The sequence below is a fragment of the Lemur catta genome, chromosome 9 (genome assembly GCF_020740605.2).
Source record: "Lemur catta isolate mLemCat1 chromosome 9, mLemCat1.pri, whole genome shotgun sequence".
Classification (NCBI taxonomy): Eukaryota; Metazoa; Chordata; class Mammalia; order Primates; family Lemuridae; genus Lemur; species Lemur catta.
Genome location: NC_059136.1, coordinates 98,983,856 through 99,004,566, shown reverse-complemented (window position 1 = coordinate 99,004,566; position 20,711 = coordinate 98,983,856). Strand labels below are relative to the sequence as shown.

General features: G+C 35.0%; 1 protein-coding gene across 2 annotated transcripts in view; it reads left to right on the top strand.

The window, feature by feature from the left end:
- Positions 1 to 20,711, top strand: part of SNTG1 (syntrophin gamma 1) — a 599,834-nt gene that overhangs the window by 481,188 nt on the left and 97,935 nt on the right. For both annotated transcript variants that reach the window (XM_045560545.1, XM_045560546.1), the window contains 2 exons: positions 6,506 to 6,622; positions 8,187 to 8,258. In XM_045560545.1, coding sequence (XP_045416501.1) covers positions 6,506 to 6,622; positions 8,187 to 8,258 — 189 coding nt within the window. The remainder of the gene's footprint in view (positions 1 to 6,505; positions 6,623 to 8,186; positions 8,259 to 20,711) is intronic.

Genomic DNA, 20,711 nt, shown 5'->3' with positions numbered 1-20,711 from the left:
CTTGCGAGAGCTATCAGGCAAGAGAGCAGAATCAAGGGAGTCCAAATAGGGAAAGAAGAGATCAAACCTTCACTCTTTGCTGATGATATGATGTTATATCTAGAAAACCCCAAGGATTCAACCAAAAGACTCCTGGAATTGATCAGTGAATTCAGTAAAGTCTCAGGATTATTTGTTTTAAAAAAATTTCTTTCTGCATCTATCATGATATTCTAATAATTAATATGTATCATTTAAATTTTAGAATCAATTTGCAAAATATTATTTGTAATATCCTTTTAACAGAATTATAATGTCTGTAGTACCTGATATCATGGATATTAGTAATTTACAGTGGTTTTTGCCATGAGTAATTATATAATTATTCCCTATTAATAATTATTTCTGCTTGTGTTGAATATCTGTTGTTTTTTTATTTTCTACTTTATTAATGTCTGCATCTAATACTTTCTCTTTTTTTAACTTTGTTTTTGGGTCTCGCTCCCTCTCTCTGTTTCTAAACTTTTTTAAATTTCTTGATCTGTATTCTTAGATCTTAGATTTTAAGACTTACCAAATGCATATATATAGGCTATAAAAATCTAGGAATAGCCTTGTAGAATCCGTTAAGTTTGATATGTTGTATTTTTTTATCATTTAGTTTAAATTGTTTTCTAACTTTGTTTTTGATATCTCCTTTGATCTATGGAAGTATGTTGCTTAATTCTCAAATATTTGGAAGGGAGTATTCTAATTATCTGTGAATATTGCTCTCTCATTTTAGGACATAACATGTCATCTGAGTGATAAAATGTGTTTATACCTGGTTTATTACACAAATATAATATTATAATTATTATAAAAATGTAACTATTCCTTGTCATTTCCAGTGCATGTGAAAACAGTGTATACTCAATTTTTGTTGAATCAAGTGTCTTAGACATAATAAGTTAAGCAAATTTTACTGTGATGTTCAAAACGTTAATGGCTCAATGGAATTTTTACTCCTATTTTATTACTTACTCAGTGAATTGTGCTAAATTCTCCTTCTACAATTATCAATTTATCTATTTCTTTTGTTGTTATTGTGTCAGGTTTTGATTTACATATTTTAAAGGTATGTTGCCAGATACATGAAATCTAAGCATACAAAGGTCTTTTTTGTAGATCTGACACTTCACCATTATGAAATGTCCTTCTTTATTTCCAGAAATAATTTTTGCCTTAACTCTACATTTTCTTCCTTCCTTCCTTCCTTTTCTTTCTCTTTCTCTCTTCTTTCTTTTCTCCTTTCTTTTTTCTTTCCTTTTCTCCCCCTCCCCCTCCTCCACCCCCCTCCCCCTCCCCCTTCCCCTCTCCCTCTCCTTCTCTTTTCTTTTTCTTTTCTTTCTTTACTTTGACAGTGTCTTGCTCTGTCGCCCAAGCTACAGTGCAGTGGCATCATCATAGTTTACTGTAACCTCAAACTTCTGGGCTGGAGTAATACTCCTACTTCCAGTCTCCAAAGTAGCTGGAACTACAGGCATGTGCCACCATGCCAGGCTAATTTTTCAATGTTTTTTTTTTTTTTTTTTTTTGCAGAGATGGGGTCTTGCTCTTGCCTAGGCTGGTCTCAAACTCCTAGCCTCAAGTGATTCTCCCATCTTGGCCTCCCAAAGTACTAGGATTACAGGCAGTGAGCCATCATACCTGCCCCATTTTCTAATATTAGTATTACTAGACCAATTTATTTTTGGCCTCTGTTTGATATAAATTTTTCATTCTTTTTTTCAAACTTGCTGTACTTTTATGTTTTAGATGTGTCTTATAGAGGCAGGATGTAGGGTAGTTGTTTTTGTTTTATTTACTTAATTTTTAGCACACTGTGAAAATATTTATAAAAGTACATTTATTCCATTTCCCTGCCATATAATTAGTATCTTATTTTTGTTACATTCTAACACCTTACCGTGTCCTTTCCATTTTTTCTATCAATTCTGTTTCTTTTTATCTCCTTGTTTTCTTTTGGATTGATTGATACTGTTTCATGTTTGCTTTTATTTTCCTTCTGTGTACTTTGAAGTTTTATATATTTCACTACAGTGGTTTGTTTCCTTTTGATACTTTTAATAAGTGATTACCATAGAGGTTACAACATTTACTAATGTTTTACTACATATGTTTCCAGAATGTGTTTTATGGACCCCTGGAGGTTCCTTGAATATTTTTAGGGGTTCTATAACATCAAACTCTTTTCATAATAAAGTGCAGAAGATATTTGCCTTTTCCACTCTAACTCTCATAGAGTTGAAGTTTTCCAGAAGCTCAATGATGGATAATATCGTAAGAGAACGAATGGAGACACATATGTTAGAAATCATCGCCTTCTGTTAGACCAAACATTAATGTAAACATTGCCACTCTTCTTTTTGAGGTTTTCTGAGAGTTTTTACCATAAAATATGTTATTTATAATAAGATATAATGGGTTTACCATTGTTATTTTAAATTATTAATATATATTTTAAATTTATAGTTTTATTTTCTATATGGGAATTTAAAGACATACCACATTTAAAAAATCTGCAAAGTTCTCTTTTTAAGATTTTAAAAATATTAAAGGTGCTTATTCCAAAAAAATTTAGAACTAATGATTTACTCTCTTATATACTTTTACAAAGAAATTACTTTATAGATTACCACTTTTACTGAAATAGTTCTTTTAGAGGTTACAAAATGCATCTACTAAAATATAATGTCAAATGATACTTATATCATCTTTCCATATAGTGCAAGAAACTTAGATCACTTTAACCAAAACTATCTCCTATTAAATTTCAAATGTTTCTATCTTATTATAATTAATAATAAATATATGCAAAGATTTCCAAACGTTCAACTCCCTCTTTCTCTCCTATATTTCAACATTCTATCTCTCTGAACACTGTTGTCCATTTTGCCTGTTCCTTCAGTGCTGATTTTAGCACTCTAAGTCTACATGTCACAAAAGTCTGAATTTCACCTTTGTCTTAAAAGATAATTTTGCTGTGTATACATTTACAGTTGACTGTCATTTTCATTCTATACATTGAGGTTTGTGTTCCATAATATTCTGGTTTTCTGTGTTTATTTTGAGAATTAATCCAATACTTGTTCCTGTAAAGGTAATTATTTTTTCCTGCCTTCTGGCCACTTTTAATTTATTATTTATTGTCTTCGGTCTTTGGTTTTCTGAAGACTCATAATGAAGTGCCTAGGTGTGATTTTATTTATCTTCCCTTTGCTTTGTTCATCTTCTGAATCTGTATATTGACCTCTTTTTATCTATCTGGGAAAATTCTGAGCCATCAGCTTCTAAAATATATCTGACCATTTCCTTTCTTCTCTCTGCTTGGAACTCAAATTAGAAGAGTTTTTATACTTTTCATTGTAACAGCTTTTTCTTTTATTCTCATCTGCTTTTCCCAAACTTTTGTCTCTCCAGTCATTATTCTAGAAATTTTTTACTGAGCCATCTCTCAATTCACTAATTCTTTCTTTAGTTGCTTCTAATCTGTTGTTAACCCCAATTGTATGTCTTTTAAATATACATTTGTCAAATTTCTAATTGGAATGTTTTATAATATGTTATCTAAGATGTTCTCTGATCAAAGTTTCAAGCTTTTAACTTATATTCTTGCACATTGCAAGCATAAATTAATGTCTATGTAATAAAATTTCAATATTGGAAATGTCTAAATGTTGAGTTCTTCCTATTGTTTTTATTTTTTATGCTTTTCTCCTGCTATACTTCATGATACTTTATTTCCCTGTATCCGTGGTTATTTTTATTTTGTTCTAGACAATAGTTTTTATGAAACTGAAGACATATAATACTATTATCATTATCCAGAGAGGATTTCAATTTTCTTTAGTCAGAAGCCTGGGAGAAGTGGAATCCAAGATCATCATAACCCATTTCAAGCTTGACATTTTTTGGACCATCTAAATGGCTTAAATCTGGGCTCTTGTCCTTATGAGGGCTCCATGACTTCTACCTTAAATTTTTTTTTTTTTTTTTTTTTTTTTTTGAGACAGAGTGTCGCTCTGTTGCCTGGCTAGAGTGAGTGCCGTGGCGTCAGCCTAGCTCACAGCAACCTCAAACTCCTGGGCTTAAGCGATCCTACTGCCTCAGCCTCCCCAGTAGCTGGGACTATAGGCATGCGCCACCATGCTCGGCTGATTTTTTCTATATATAGAAAAAATTTTTTAGTTGGCCAGATAATTTGTTTCTATTTTTAGTAGAGATGGGGTCTCGCTCTTGCTCAGGCTGGTCTCGAACTCTTGACCTCGAGCGATCCACCTGCCTCGGCCTCCCAGAGGGCTAGGATTACAGGCGTGAGCCACTGCGCCCAGCCAACTTTTTGTTAAGATTCAGAAATTTGTGATCTTAAATAAAAGCAGAGCATGTTTACTAAGGCCTTGACACTTGGAGAGTCCTAGACTTTAATATTTTTCCCTAAACCAAGGCAGCTCAGTCTCTCATGAAACATTTCTGTATAGAAAGTGCCCCTGTGGCAAAAGTTGACCCCACATTTGGGTTCATAATTAACTTCTCTCAATTTTAATATTACTATGGCTTTTTCTGGTTGTTCTCGAATATGTCGTAAAATATCTAGCACTTTAAGCACATTATTTATTTTCCAGTTTTCCAAGGCAACTTCTGATGGTGGGTTTTCTGAATTGCCTAATACACAACTACTAGAAGTATAAACTAATCATATCCTTCTTTCATTTTTAATTCAATTATTATGACTTATTAAATATACTTACATATTTGACTAAATCATATTTTTCTTTATGGTATGGTCCACTATTAAGCTTCATTTACTCTTTTAAAGCTATGATGTTATTTAATTAAGTCTATCTAGCTATGTAAATAATACAAAATAATCAGTTATTGTAACTGGTTCTTATTATATTATTATTAACCAGTGAAGTCTCTATGAACAATCTCTTGTGGTGTAAATTTCAAAGCATACATTGATAATCTAAGAGATTAGAGAGTATGCAATATAATTAAAAGAGCAAGAGACTTTGGTTTAAATTCCTATTCTGACTTGTACCAAGTTTGATTTATTCATTAAGCTTATTCATTGAAATCACAATTTCTTAATTTGTTAAATCAGGGACTTTATTTCTCATTGGCTTATTATAAGACAAACTGAAATTATGAGATGGTGGACAGCCCAGTTATTTTTGAGAATAATTATGATTAATGGAAAGAAGATGGGCTCTGTGAATCGATGACAGCAATAGTATTTCAAATCCTGCAATTCAAATTCTAGCATTGTTATTAATCAATTGTTACCATAGTAATGCTGCACAACAAACAACCTCCATTCTAGGTGGAAGTATTTATTTCTCTCTGCAAGTGAACTGGTTGTTTGGCATCAGCCACCAGGCAGGAGCTGGCTGGGCTTGAGTCCTAGTGGTAGGCTACAGCCGTGAGACCAGAGTAAATTATATGAAGTGGGAAGTATATCCTCTTATGTCGAGCCGTGGTGAAAGAGAGATGAAACGCCATGGGAATACATTGTCAGGAATGTAACACTAATTTGTTAAATGTTTACATTATGTTTGACCTTCATAACAACCAAAGAGAAGAGTGGCTCATCTCACATTCTTTCTTCTGGAAATCAATCAACCCATGTGTAAGAGCTAGAGGCTAAAGAATTGGTTTCAGTGCCATTTGATACATGAATACAGTAACATGATTTGTATCATCTGATATCAATGATTAAAATGAGGAAGTTTACCATTCTACCCTGTCAGGCACAGGGAAGACACGGTGTACCATCCTAGTGGTCATCACATAAGATACTCCTCTTTGACTTATTTCCTTTACACAAACATTTTGTATTATGGTCAGGGGCACAGTGGCTCACACCTGAAATCCCAGCACTTTGGGAGGCCAAGGCAGGAGGGTTACTTAAGCCCAGGAGTTCAAGACCACCCTGGCAACATAGCAAGACCCCATCTTTACAAAAAATAAAAACAAATTAGCCAGTAGCCTGTTGTCCCAGCTACTTGGGAGGCTTGCTTGAGTTCTGTAGCTCAAGGCTGCGGTAAGCTATGTCCTGCCACTGCACTCCAGCTTGGGCAACAGAGCAAGACTCTGTCTCAAAAATATTTTTGCGAGGAACACATTTCTATATAATAAAATGTCAGTAATTGGAAAGCTGATGAGATAAGTTAGTGGATTCTATTATATTATACTTGAATATTTTTTGCAGTAGGAACTGGTAGAGATTGGGAAATGTAATTCATGGTAGGCTAGATTGCATAAACAAACAAACACTTGATAAATGCTGATGAAAACATATAAGAAACTCTTGTCAGAGGTTGGCATTCACCTATTTAAGGTAAATCTGGTTCAATGTACTTTTTGTACAAATTAATTTGATAATTTTGTGAGAGATTATAACACCACAATACATGCAAAATACACATAAGATACCTAAAGTAAGAAGTGTCCTGACAGTTAATTGCGTTCCGTTTCCCTGCAGATCGTCTACATGGGCTGGTGCGAAGCCCGGGAGCAGGACCCGCTGCAGGACCGCCTGTACTCGCCCACCTTCCTCGCCCTGCGGGGCGCCTGTCTTTACAAGTTTCTGGCACCTCCAGTAAGTGTTTTTATCCAAATGAATTGTCTTTCTCACATTTTCACAACAGGTTGATCTCAACTTAGCAATACCAGATATCATATTGTCAATATATTGTGAAAATAAGATACAGAAAAATATAGAAATCAGTACATATGGTTCTGAAGTATCTTACTAAAGATATGTTCTGGCATTAAACATTGCTTTATAACCCCTGAAAACTCTAGGAATAATTTCTGTTTACATAGTGAACCTAAAAAATAATGAATAAAATTATAATGCTGTTAAAAATTCCATGAAGTTATAGGAAACGAAATTTTAAGAAACAATATTTCCAAACATACGTCAGTGTATTCTGTTAATTGAATAAAAATTAAAGCAATGAATTTATCAAAAGTAGAATAAAAGTGAGTGATTTTAAAGATTCATCATACATTAACCAACATGCTTATTAATCTCTTATTTTTAAAAGGACTTTTGATGGCCCTTTTAAATTTCTTTGGCACTTTAAATTACTAACAGTAAGTTTTCAAGTTATAGTTAATTTATTATTAGCAAGTTATAATAAGTAAACCTCAGAAGATGGCATTATGTCCAAGTAGAGTTAAGTCTGTCTCAACCTTAGCCAAACTTTTGTAGTGTTAAAAGTATAATTCGAGGACTCTTTTCTTGGTAAAAAATCAGAAATATATTCTGGTGAACTTTCATTTATGACAGTCAAAATATGTTTGTCTATATTGTATAGGTCTCTTCAAACCGAGTCAATGGCATTTTTGATAATCTATTGCACTCTATATTCTAGTCATTGGTGTTTGTACTAAATATGTATGGACACCTATTGCACCTAATTTTGGAAATGTGTACCTTATAGCACAGCAGACATCTAATAAATATTTATTGAATATAAATACCAAATGCCAGAACACTCACTTGCGGGTCTAATAATACATAAGGTTTAGACATCATCAAGCTCAACTTGCCGCTATTTTAAATGTCTGTGTCTACATAAAGTTTAAAGCACCAGGCAGTTAGGGGGGTAGATTAATATTTATATCTTTTACTCTATTCCTATTCTGAATCACTTTTTATGAAAGGGAGTCAAATATATGTTTTAAACATAAGTAAGTAAAACAACTTGATTATAGTTTTGGTGTCTTCACAATGTCATAAGGAATCTTAAAATTTCTTAATGTAAATTATATTCTCTTTTAAAAATTAAAGCCAATATTCTTCTTTATGTTTAACTGGTGCTAAATTGAGAAAAAATATTAAATGTGTGAAATATAAATACTTACGATTCGTATGTAGAGAATACACACATTATTTACAATATATAGGACATTTGGCAAATGAAAACTGTACATAACAAAAACTGCTGAAAGGGAAAGAGACATGGTGATAAAGCTTAGACCAGAGGAAGCAAAAACATCATACAAGGACCTTTATGAAAATAGTGTCACAGTTGAGAGACTAAATGGATGCATCTCTGTAAGTTTCCCGTATTATTCGCTGTGTTATACAAGTGAAATAGGGAGGAAAATGACTCTCTGAAACAAATGACATGTTATTTTCTTACCTTTTAAAGGTGACCACCTGGGACTGGACCAGAGCAGAGAAAACATTCTCCGTTTATGAGATTATGTGCAAGGTTCTCAAGGTATGATCAATAAATAGTCATTATTTCAATGGTGTTTCCTCAGCAAACAGTGGCTCCAGGTTCATTAGTAGCTCATGAAAACAAATGACTCACGGATATAAAAGAAAAGACAAAGAAAAGATAAAGAAGAATAATACATAAAGGAAAAGAAAATACAGAATGCAGGAAAGTGCTCACCCACCTTAGCAGTTAGATGCCGCACAGATTCTGCCGCCCCCAGTGGGAGACAGAACAGGCAGCAGCGGAGGGAGGAGTTCATTGAGGAAGAGGTAGAAAGTTCAAATGAAAATAGTATGAATTTAAACTTCGATTGTTAGCATAGTTTCTTCTTTTCAATTCTTTTTCTTTTTCCTTTTTTTTTTTTTTTTTTTTTTGATGAACAAAATGTGTAAGAGAAAGATTTGGGCAGAAAATACCAAGATAAATGCAGAGGAAGGTTTTGTTTTGTTTTGCTTTTGATCTTGTGGTTTGACTATCTCTCTGAATATGCAAAGGATATATAATACAGTTGACATAGATCAATTAAATGTCTGTGCTATACACAGGATTCTTGTAATTTCAAGTCATCAGGCATTCTGTAAAATTCCAATGGTTTCTATAGCTTTTTTTAAAGGATTAAAATAAAAATGACTTATAAGACTTGAAAAATAGTTAATATTCACTTTCTGCTTTAGGGTTTAGAGGCTCAGAAGCACCACAGATTGATAATTAAATCTTAGCTTAAGGCCAACCTTGTCTCTGTAACCAAGGAGAACCATGTCCCCTGTGCTTTATGTTAGTTATTTATTTTCAAGTTAAAGACTTAGTAGAGTAGAAAATGTTGGAACATTTAAAGTATAATGAAATGTATCAAAAGTGTCTGAAGGCAAAGAGACAAAGAAATGTGATTACCTCAAAAGTGTTCATAATTTTTCTTCTTTACACAAAACTTTAGATTAAAGCTGAAGTTCTCTGTAGTACAAGATCTAATACAGCTTACTGACTGCTGATCCCCGTGCATGCTGTGAGTTCTGTCGTGGGCCTAACAGTGGAAGAACAGCCTGCAACACTTGAGTTTATTGTTAGTAAAGAAGGTTCTGGCAATTCCTCAAAGATGGGCCAGTATCTGAGGAGAAGGATCTCCTAGGAGAAGTATCTTAGGATCATACCTAATTCTGAGTTTTTGAAAAAATTACAAAAATAGATAGTGGTATAGCTTTCTGATTGTATATTTTTAACAAAAGTAGTAATGAACTTAGAATAAAAGCAAGAAAGCAAGAAACAAACAAATCACCTCAACAAATCAGGTTTGTTTGCCATTCCCTATACATACACTAAAGTAACCTTTTCACAATAATAATTAAAAATATATTTTATATTATTATTTAAACAAATTATTTTCTAAACATTCTCTAAATACCTATATGGTTTTTAAAAAACCCTCTTAGGAAAAAAAAGCTGTTTAAACATTACAACATAATGCAGTTTCTTTTAATACTTTAAATAAGAACAATTTTGTAAGAGAAAATAAAAATAATATCTGGCTCCATCACTATATATAAACACTCAATATTTTATTTCTTTTACTTAAAATTTTTTGACCAATGTAAGATTATGCTACTTGTGATCTGTTCTATCATGTTAAAAATGTCTTAATATTTTTTTCTATGTCAGTTAATATTCTTTAAAAAAAAACACTATCTTTCTATAGATTTTATCTATCGTATCATTTCACCGTATTTATTTAGTCAATTTTTATGTTTTACATTTGGATTCTTTCCCTACTTGTTCTGGCTATCAGACATATCATAACAATCATTTTATTTATTTAACAGAAAATTATTAAGTGCTTACTGTATGCCAGGTGATCTAAGCACTGGTGATAGGGCTGGGGAAAGGCAGAAAAAGTCACGTCTTTCACTGAGCTTGCACTTCATTAGGGTGACATGGTGTTAAATTAATACCTAAAGGAGACAGTAAAAATAATAGGGAAGAACTGATCTTTGCTCAAAGGCTGTTATAAAAATTCTAAGTTATTTCCTTTAATCTAAATTGTGAGTTTCGGAAATCTTGGATGGAAAAAATATATTAATATATTCAAGATGTTAGATTCATTTGTCTAAGTTGCATCCTACAGAAGCCATATCAACTTCTACTGCTATCACAAGTATTTATGAGAGTGCCTGTGTATTTGCACTCTGACCAAATTAAAAGCAGAAAGTAGTTCTCATTTTAACTTTCTACATAAAATTTACTAGAAGCCTATTAGTTGCCTTAGAAAAAATTTTACATAAGTTAGTGAGACCTGGAGATAAATATTCTCAGATATCAAATAAAATATAAATCTGTTTTCAGTTATTAGATGTAAGTAGGAAAGTTCTTCTACCATTAACGAGTACCACACGAATGCTCTATGTTTTGTGGCTTTACATTTGACATACAAAATAACCCTGCAATCATCCCCTTTCCCAAAGGAAACTTTCGTGTAGCCTAAGAACAGAGGAGTGGACATTAGATTCAGTGCTAAACGGATTATTTTCCTGCATGCAGATCGTATTCTAGCAGATTCTCATGTCTCAGGCTCAGTGGTATCAGTGGTTTGAGGGTGACTGGCTTGACCAGGGGTCCAGTCTCAGATATTTGAGGCTAGTGAGCAGTTCTGTAGGGGGTAGTTCCATAGCCCAGCCATCCGCTGCCGGGATGGAGCAGCCCTGCCGAAGTTGTGCAAGTTGTAGACTCTGCCTCTGGAAAGGGATTTTCCTCAGATGAGGAAAATTTTAAAGCAAATTTAAACATCTGGACTACAGAATATCTGGCCTGGGACCATGAATCAGGAAAACTTCGACTCTTCTGATATATTGATAATGAAGCTACACCAGTAATAACAAAATGAAGCAATAGTGAATATCTGGTATATGCATCTTACCTGTACCTGCCTGATATTGTCCTAAGTGCATTATACATTAATCCATTTAATCTTGGCAACACCACTATGAGTTAGTTATTATTATTCCCATTTAACATAATGGAAACTGAGGCAAAGAAAGTTTAAGTAAGTGGCCCAAGGTCACATAGCTAGTAAATATCAGAGCTAAAATTTGAACCTGGCAGTGTTTCAGAAATCTGTGCTCTTACACATGGTACTGTACTCCCTCTTTCTCTCTCAGTATATACCTTGGTAATTTGAACAGAAATGAGAACCAGAGAGCCAGTCCAGTCTTGATGAGAGAACAAAGCTTTCAGAGTAAGAGAAACTTGGCAACAAATGCCGCTTCTTGAACTGAACACATTATCCTTTAAAAATGCATTGGGCACTATAAACTTGTTTCTGTATCTGTTAAGTGGGGCTACTGATGCAGGAGTTCTCGTGAAGATTAAAAATTTGTCATTTGATCTGCAAATGCATTTTCATTTGTTAATTCATATTGCAATTCTTCATCGAGTGCCTTCCACGTGCCCAGCACTCCACTGGGGCTAGGAACCAGCACAGCTGGATGGGAGGGCTGAGCTCCCAGCAGTCCTAACTGACTGAGGAGTTCAGGAAGGGCATTTTGGAGAGGCCTCAAATGAAGTGAACCTAAATGATTATTAAATGGTCCCACAAAGGAAGACGTGCCGTGGTTGGGGCTGGAGTTCAGCCAGAGGGAGGAGCAGGGAGTGTCCTGGGTCCCGGGAATAATACACGAACTTGCCCAGGTGTGTAAAGAAGCCCATGTCCCTTCAACAACTGAAACAAGTTGAGTACAGCTGCAGTTTGCTTGGATACGAGGTTGTGTTGGTGTTTGGATGGAGAGAGCTATGAAATAAGCATATAAATCACATGAACTTTATCTGAAGAACAAAGGCAAGCTGTTGAAGGATTCTATGCATGAGCAGGGGCAGAATTTGTCTTTTAAAAAATCATATTCTAGTTCCAATGTGAGATGGGATTGGAAGGGCGGCAGAGGAGGGTTCCAGGGGCGCCTCAAATGCGGGTGTGGGCAGTGGGCTGGGAGAAGTGAGGTAAGGGAGAGGGTCTTGAGCGGAAGATCCCCTCAAGGCCCAAGGCCAATCAGTGTGCTTGTGGTAGGACCTGCCTGTGTAGACCAGCCCTCTGGCACAGCTCTAGTTTTGCTGATTCCTTTGGTAAAATGTTCGCCTACTAGAACAATGTAGCTAAATGCAGCTGGAAAAAGGCACACCATGTTTTCAATTCTAGATTAAACCCTCAAGAAAGCCTCTAATTTTGCCTCACCATTATGCTACATTTTCTCAGCCCATTCCGTAGAACCTGTATTAAACTGTCTTTTTTGTCAATATTAACTTGCCATTCTCACTCCTAGGCGGTGATCCTATTTCCTGCATGCAAACTGTCAGCACTGCAAACAGCTAGCAACAGCCCAACCCTGACAGATGACTGTCCTTACTCCTTCTAAGGCCAACTACTCCCACTGGATGATAGGTCTCACCACTGACATACACAGCAGCACCAGCAATTCTATCCTGGTGATCCCAAAATGCACGTGCCCTGCCCGGACCTTGTCCCTGAGCTTTCTAAGTGTCTGATAGTGCATGTGTCTGCCCAGTGACATGCCTAATAGAAATGTCCAACGTTACATGTCTCAGATTTAGGATTGGCAATGGTGAGGAGCCTGAAACAACATGGAGATTAGAGAAAAAACAAACAAAAAGCTAGAATTCTGTTACTTTTTCAGAGATGAAGACAAGATGGAGAGTAGTCAGCACTACTCATGGCAATTAGCTGATTGATCTAAGTCACAGGACTGAGTCTATCTGAGCGTTAGAGACTCTCCAGTGCTCATCAGCAGGGTGGTGTCCAGATGCTATGTGACCTGTCACTTATTCAATTTTGGGCCATCATTAATTAAATAAAATGTAAAAGTAGGAATACAAAATTAGGCATCAAAGTGAATACTGACTATGAGAAAAGAATCGCAATGGAGAATAATTATAAGTTGGAAAATATAAATATTTAGAATCTATGAAAAATATATCTTGTATTAATTCACTAATATACCTCTTTAGTACTTTTCCTCCTAGTTTTTTGGGGGCTGTGTATTCCTTTATCACCTCTTCAGATAACAATAATTATATAATCCAGTATCTATAGGAAAGAAAGGTACACCCCTGTGTCCTGTCATCTATCAGGCACCAAAGTTCTTTCCCTCCTGGAGAACACCCAAGGTCATTAGCGCAGGAACGATGCCCAGTGGAACCTTGATCTCATCCTACAGCTGAATTCGGGAGTTCAGTTGCAATGGTCAGGTTCTTTCCTGTGAGAGAAAGGCGGGACCTGACTGCATGACGTGAAGCCAAGATATAGTAGTTGCCATGTTAACAGATCACAAATGGGAGAGGCAGAGGAGGAACAAATGAGTTGTCTGACTTTACTCAGAGTAGCTGAGTCCTACACCACTGTTACAGAAATGCCCCTCTGATGTCATTTTCTTGGAAAAGCCTTCAAAAGTGGAGGACCATTTTGTCTGTAGATATTTAAAGCCTTCCCTTAAAAGAGATACCATTAGATATGGTGTGAACAAGTATTTTTATCATAAAGCTTGCTCTTTCTTTTTTATCTTTTGGGGCACTGCTTTTCAGACTAACATTACATATATTGAGTTTAAAATCTTGATAAATGTATATAGTGATCAATGTTGTCACACTGATATTCTTCTAAAATCATTTTAGAAAAAAATACTAAGAAAACTTGCCTGGCAGGGCTTAGTGAGAAGGGCTTTGGAGGTGTGTGTAGGTGGAAGATGAGGAGTGAAGGAGAGAGCTTCATCAATTCAGTGGATATATTATAGGGTAAGGGAAACGGGAGCCTGATTTCACACTGTCAGAGATGAGAGTTATAAACATGGAAAGAAAGAAAGAAGACTAGAATTAACCCTGTCATGTTGGATTATTATTAGAATTAGAAATACTGGAATTCAGCCTCAGCCTGATACACACACACACACATATGTGTGTGTGTGTGTGTGTGTGTGTGAGTGTGTGTGTGTATATAACATAGTTAGCTATAAAAATATAGATGTGAATGTGTGTGTGTGCGCGCACAGATATACTACCTTACTCTGTCCCTTGAAAGCCTTCATGAGTACCTGGGTCAGAGTCTCCATCAGCAAGCAGCACACTCCACACTCTGTTTTCAAATATCATTCTCTCAGTTTCTAAATACCATTATCTCCTACAGGGAACCAGAACTCTGCAGAGAAATGTTTTGATGGCTGGATTGTGGCACAGAAAGTAAAAGATTTGACTACATCATTTTATTGTGCTAGAAAATAAGGTGTTCAAAGAATGATGGAGCCAGGTCAAAAGACACAGAAACTAGCTTCAAGGGGTAGGGGCATTCATGGGGCAAATCTGGGTTAAAATAAATACTGATAGTAATCCATGATAACCCAGCAAATAAAACAGTATACCACTAATCCATCTTTATAAAAATAAATAAGTGGCAAATTTGATAAGGGATAGATTACCTATGTAGTTTCAAAGTACCTCCTCATAAAGAACATTCTGTAATTTTTAAAGAAGAAAGAGGAACTTTACAGGGCACAAGAGTGGCAGCACTGTCTTGATAAATTGATCAAAGTGAATATTTTATTAATGGAACAAATCAAAATTATGCATGTCTGATAGGGTGGTAGAATATCACAGCTAGCAGAATAGCAGGTCCGTGGCATTCCTGCTGAAGCTGTGCACGTGCAATCTAGCCAGGAGGAAGCATCCATTCTAATGTATATGATAAAGGGGAAATCCAATGTAATCTAACCAAATCTGCATGATTTAAATGATTTAATCTAATCTAGTCTAGGCCAGGTGAAATACATTCTATAAAATAACTGGCCTGTTGTTTTTGATGGTGTCAAAGTCACTAAGTTAGGGAAAGACCAAGCCATTGTTCCCACTGAAGGCAACAAAAGAGACAGGACAGCATATGCAACACAGGATTCTGAAGTGGTGGGTCATAAATGGAGTCTAAGGACTAGACAGCAGCAAAATTCCATGTCAAATCCCTTGTTTTGATGGCTGCATTGTAGTTATGTAGATGAATGCCCTAATGTTCTTGTTTGCAGAAAATGCACACTAATGCATAGGGGTAGGGAGTGATGAGTTATCACATTGGCAGTTCACAAATGTTTCAGAAAATAAATCTTTGTAATTCACATGCAAATGTCCTTTAAATATGATTATATTAAAATTATCACATTCCAGGAATTTCTATGTAAAGAGAATTGCAAAACAAGCAAGCAAGAAAAGCAAACCTGCCTCATGTAGAGTCAGTGCAGGAAGTCATGATAGAAACCCCTAAGACAACCCAGCTAGTAATGAACTTTCTAAAGCAGCACTGTTTACAGTTGTGCTCAAATTAAGAAGAACTAAAAAGAAATACTATTAAAAATGAGTGGAATAAAGAAAGAAGTAATGGAAAATAAATTTATTTTTAAAATTAAAATAATAGGAAATTGCATCTTAAATAAATAAATATGTATGGATTTATGATCCTCATATTTTGATATCAAATATATTTTCTATGCTCCATATTTACTGTGTTCATCACTGAAAAGCTAAACCCAATATTATTATTTCTTTTACCAAAACTGCTGACATTTTGAATAGAAAAGAGACACTTAAAATTAGATTATATTTCTTATAACCTGGTTTAAAATAAAAGCCAAAAAAATCCATATATAACAATATAGAAATATATACTATACACATAAATGAAATTATAACAGAAACAAAATGTGAAATATAACATCTGATATGTGAGTGTATTGATACCATTATTAGGCAAGTGCTAAAGGATTCTTAAAGACAAAAATACTTCCAGAAGACCATAATGTACATGAAGAATCATTTTACAGTAGAATTTTATATTAATGACAGGTATTAGTGGAAAATAGTGTAACTTGTCCTGAAGTTACCACTTTTGAAAGAAAGTTACTTCTTAGTTAGACCCTCTGTGTTAGCCTGTTTTCTGTTGGTATGACTCAATACCAGAGCCTGGGTAATTTATAAAGAGCAGAGGTTATTTGGCTCATGGTTGTGGGTGCTGGAAGTACCAGAGCATGATGAGAGCTATCTCTGTCATAATGTGGCGGAGGTATCACTTGGCAAGACAACAAGCCTAATAGCTCACCTCTCCTTTCTTCTCCTTATAAAGCCATGAATCCCATTGTGGAGCCCCACCCAGATGAGATTATCTAAGCCTAATTACCTCCCAAAGGCCCCACTCCTTATCAACATACAATTTGAGGATTAAGTATCCAACACGTAAAATTTGGGGAACACATTCAAACCGTAGTACCATCTTAGAAAAAGATGTGTCTCTGCATTTTTTGAATATATTTATGTTGGATTTAATTTTAAAAATAATTTGTAAAAAGTTTTTGTTGTTTCACATTTTATTAAGTCATTTATAGAGATTATGGTTCTTTGTTTTTTCAAGGAACACTTAAAAATTAAATTGCAAAATATGTTTAGTGCCTTTCTAAAATCCAAGCTTCTTAAATTATGTTTTTATTTTATTCCTCTGATAATAGAACTCCATTTCCTTTTAAGAGGCTTTACAGACTGTACATTAAAGTTGCAGGTTTTCTGCTGTGGGAGAAAAGTGAGGCGCAGCCATTCTGAATTCTGTCTGTGAACATGCTGTAGATGACACACCAGAGTGGCAAGTATTACCATGCATAAAGCCAGTCCCAGCCACTTCAAACCCAGCTTCCTGTTAGGATAAATAAAATAATCACAACTGATAAAAATATAAGTTTATATTTTTGTTATCTAGTAACATTTTCTTGGATTTATTAATAATTTAGCATGTACTCTCTTGTGATAGTGACTTCTACAAATTCACCATCTGTTTTTTTTTATTTTTTTTATTTTTTTATTTTTATTTTATTTTATTTTTTTTTTTTTTTTTTTTGAGACAGAGTGTCACTTTGTTGCCCGGGCTAGAGTGAGTGCCGTGGCGTCAGCCTGGCTCACAGCAACCTCAGACTCCTGGGCTTAAGCGATCCTACTGCCTCAGCCTCCCGAGTAGCTGGGACTACAGGCATGTGCCACCATGCCCGGCTAATTTTTTTTTTTCTATATGTATATTTTTAGTTGTCCAGATAGTTTATTTCTATTTTTAGTAGAGACGGGGTCTCGCTCAGGCTGGTCTCGAACTCCTGACCTCAAGCGATCCACCCACCTCGGCCTCCCAGAGGGTTAGGATTACAGGCGTGAGCCACCGCGCCCGGCCTCACCATCTGTTATATAAAGTACTTATTTCTATTTTTTCCAAGACATCTCTCAAGCCCCAGGGTATTAATTAATAAAATCTCATTTTTCAAAAATTGTTTCATTGACCTCCTTATGCTCTTAAAAGTTCAAAGGCATCAAGGCACGATCGTTTTATGCTCTTTTCCTGCTTTGTTTTTATTCCAACTGAAAGTTTCTGATGCTTTTAGTTTGTTCTTACCTAGTAACACATATTTTCGTTATGTTTTTCCTCACATTATTATTTTTAAGTGACATCATTTGCATTGCATTATGTCAGGTGTGAACAAAGCATGAATTCATCAAAATATTTTAAATCATTCTATATGGTCTCTGTAAATTATAGGATGACTCTCAAAATGTTTGTCCTTTTAGTTATAAGTTATATTTTCACAATTTCTTCAAGCAACTTCTAAAGCAACTTAAGGTCCATATTTAAGGAAACAATTATTTATCAGCAAAAGAATGTGGTAATAAAGGATTCAGTCATTTTATCTCATTAAGAACTTAATTTTTTTTTTTTTTTGAAACAGAGTCTCACTTTGTTGCCCGGGCTAGAGTGAGTGCTGTGGCATCAGCCTAACTCACAGCAACCTCAAACTCCTGGGCTTAAGCAATCCTCCTGCCTCAGCCTCCTGAGTAGCTGGGACTACAGGCATGCGCCACCATGCCCGGCTAATTTTTTCTATATATATTTTTAGTTGTCCAGATAATTTATTTCTATTTTTAGTAGAGACGGGGTCTCGCTCAGTCTGGTCTGGAACTCCTGACCTCGAGCGATCCCCCCGCCTCGGCCTCCCAGAGGGCTAGGAGTACAGGCGTGAGCCACCGCGCCTTGCCAAGAACTTAATATTTACACCAAAGATATCTAATTCTGTTTTCCAGTATTCACAGTGAAAGTAACTCATACGTATTCAAAATAAACCAAAACCTTACTTCTGTCTGTCTCAACACCTAATTGTTTATGGAGCATTCTTTCCCTGTCTGAGTAGGTCTAACAGCTATGTGTTTAGCATGATTAAAATTTCCATGTTGCAGAAATCTATTCCCCTTAAATGTGAGTTAGAAGCATAGTCCTAATATTGTTCTGAAAATAAGCACTGAGGAGCATTGTTGTTTTAAATCCTAATATTTTAATTTAATCCAATAATTTAAGTAAAAACATGATAGTATGTTTGGAAAAATCTGCCTAACATATTTCAAATAAATATTTATAAAATGTGAATAAATTGAATATTTTAAAAGTATTTAAAATAAATGATGACTTATCTTCCATAATAATTCATGGTTATTAAATTTTGTGTGGACAGTTAGTCAGAACATATCCTTAGTCTAAGAAGAAAGCTAAAAAATAGATTTTGTCACCCAAATCAATTTGATGCCAATCTCAAGAATTCATCTCTTAGGAAGAGAATTATTTGTAATCCTATATTCAGCTTCAATTCCTTCACATCTATTTCAGGCTTTTCCATAATCTTAATACTTCTGAATTTCTGTTCACAGAAATTTTCTACCTTGCAATTACTATAGCATGTGATTTTAAAACTGTTTGACCTTCCAAAATCTTATATTATTGTTTTTAAAAGTGAATATAGTTTAAATATCAGAAAACTAGGTGTCGTCTGCTCCTGAGGGCTTCATCATTAAGAAATATTGTGGGGGCTGGACGCGGTGGCTCACGCCTGTAATCCTAGCACTTTGATAGGCCGAGGCGGGTGGATTGCTCCAGGTCAGGAGTTCGAAACCAGCCTGAGCAAGAGCGAGACCCCTGTCTCTACTGGAAAATAGAAACAAATTATCTGGCCAACTAAAAATATATATAGAAAAAATTAGCTGGGCATGGTGGCGCATGCCTGTAGTCCCAGCTACTGGGGAGGCTGAGGCAGGAGGATCGCTTAAGCCCAGGAGTTTGAGGTTGCTGTGAGCTAGGTTGACGGCACGGCACTCACTCTAGCCGGGCAACAGAGCGAGACTCTGTCTCAAAAAAAACAAAAATAAAAGAAATATTGTGGGAAAATGTTGAAATATCCTTAAAGGTGATTTAGAATATACTTTTTTAAAAGATGCAGTGACATAGTGTGCAGTGCCAGTTTTCAGTCACATTAACTCGCCATTAATAAAATCAAAAATACTTTAGATTACATTATTAACAATAATAATATTGTTCTTTACATTTTTGCTATTTTCATTAGAATAATACCAACTTCTATGACCAATATTTTTTCTTATAGAGTCTTAGCAACATACATAAAACACTCTCTACCTCTCACTACTTAACCTTTGCATATTTTACATAATTGAATTGATCAGTCTTATTCCTCATGCTCCCTTTTAGTAGAGATACAGAAAGTGAAGATTACAGTTACCATGGTAACTACTCACCCACTGTGTACCAGGGATGTATAAGGAACCAGCTTTTGGGACCCAGCAGTTCTCTATCCTTACTAACCTATATCTGGAAAATATGGTTTTACAAGGCTGGGATGCTTACATTAAATGGGTAAAGATGTTTATACTGTGTGAAATGGGATTTGGAGCGTGTCCAGGTTTTTGGATTTTTAAGGCATGTATGGCTCTGATTTACTAAATTTAATTTTTGTGGTTAGGTTTCATTGTATGTTTTTTACCTTCCACCTTGGCAGCTTTAAAATTATTATGTAACATATATAAGGAAAAAAGAATGTTTAGCCGAACTCCAAAATATCTGAAATATGTTCAATTAACTCATATGTTTTCCTAAATAATACAATTAGGAATATTTAAGCTTTACCTCTGGGATTACATCCATCCATAGTTGGCTTCTTGCCAAAATTGACTTTGTTCATAATTTTTTAGAAAGCTACCCATTGGGAAAACTCTTTAAAGTGTTCCAATTTGTTGTGGCCAAGAGTAGTTGAGAGAGAAATAATGCACTCCCATGAAATGTTTTCTTTCCCAAGGATATATTCAACAACACAGACACAACCACATGCACACAAGTGTGTGTATATGTTTTGTCATTGTGTCTTGGTGATATTGGTTATAATGTTTTGGAAATAATAGCTAACTTTTTTTTGATGCTTTTTAAATGGACATATGGAATAATATTCAATTTTGCTTTAGCATTACTGTAGAACTTATTACTCTCTTCCTATATTGTTCACTATGAGTAACAGCCAATGGACTTCAAAGAAACTGAAATGAATCTTAGGAATATATTTA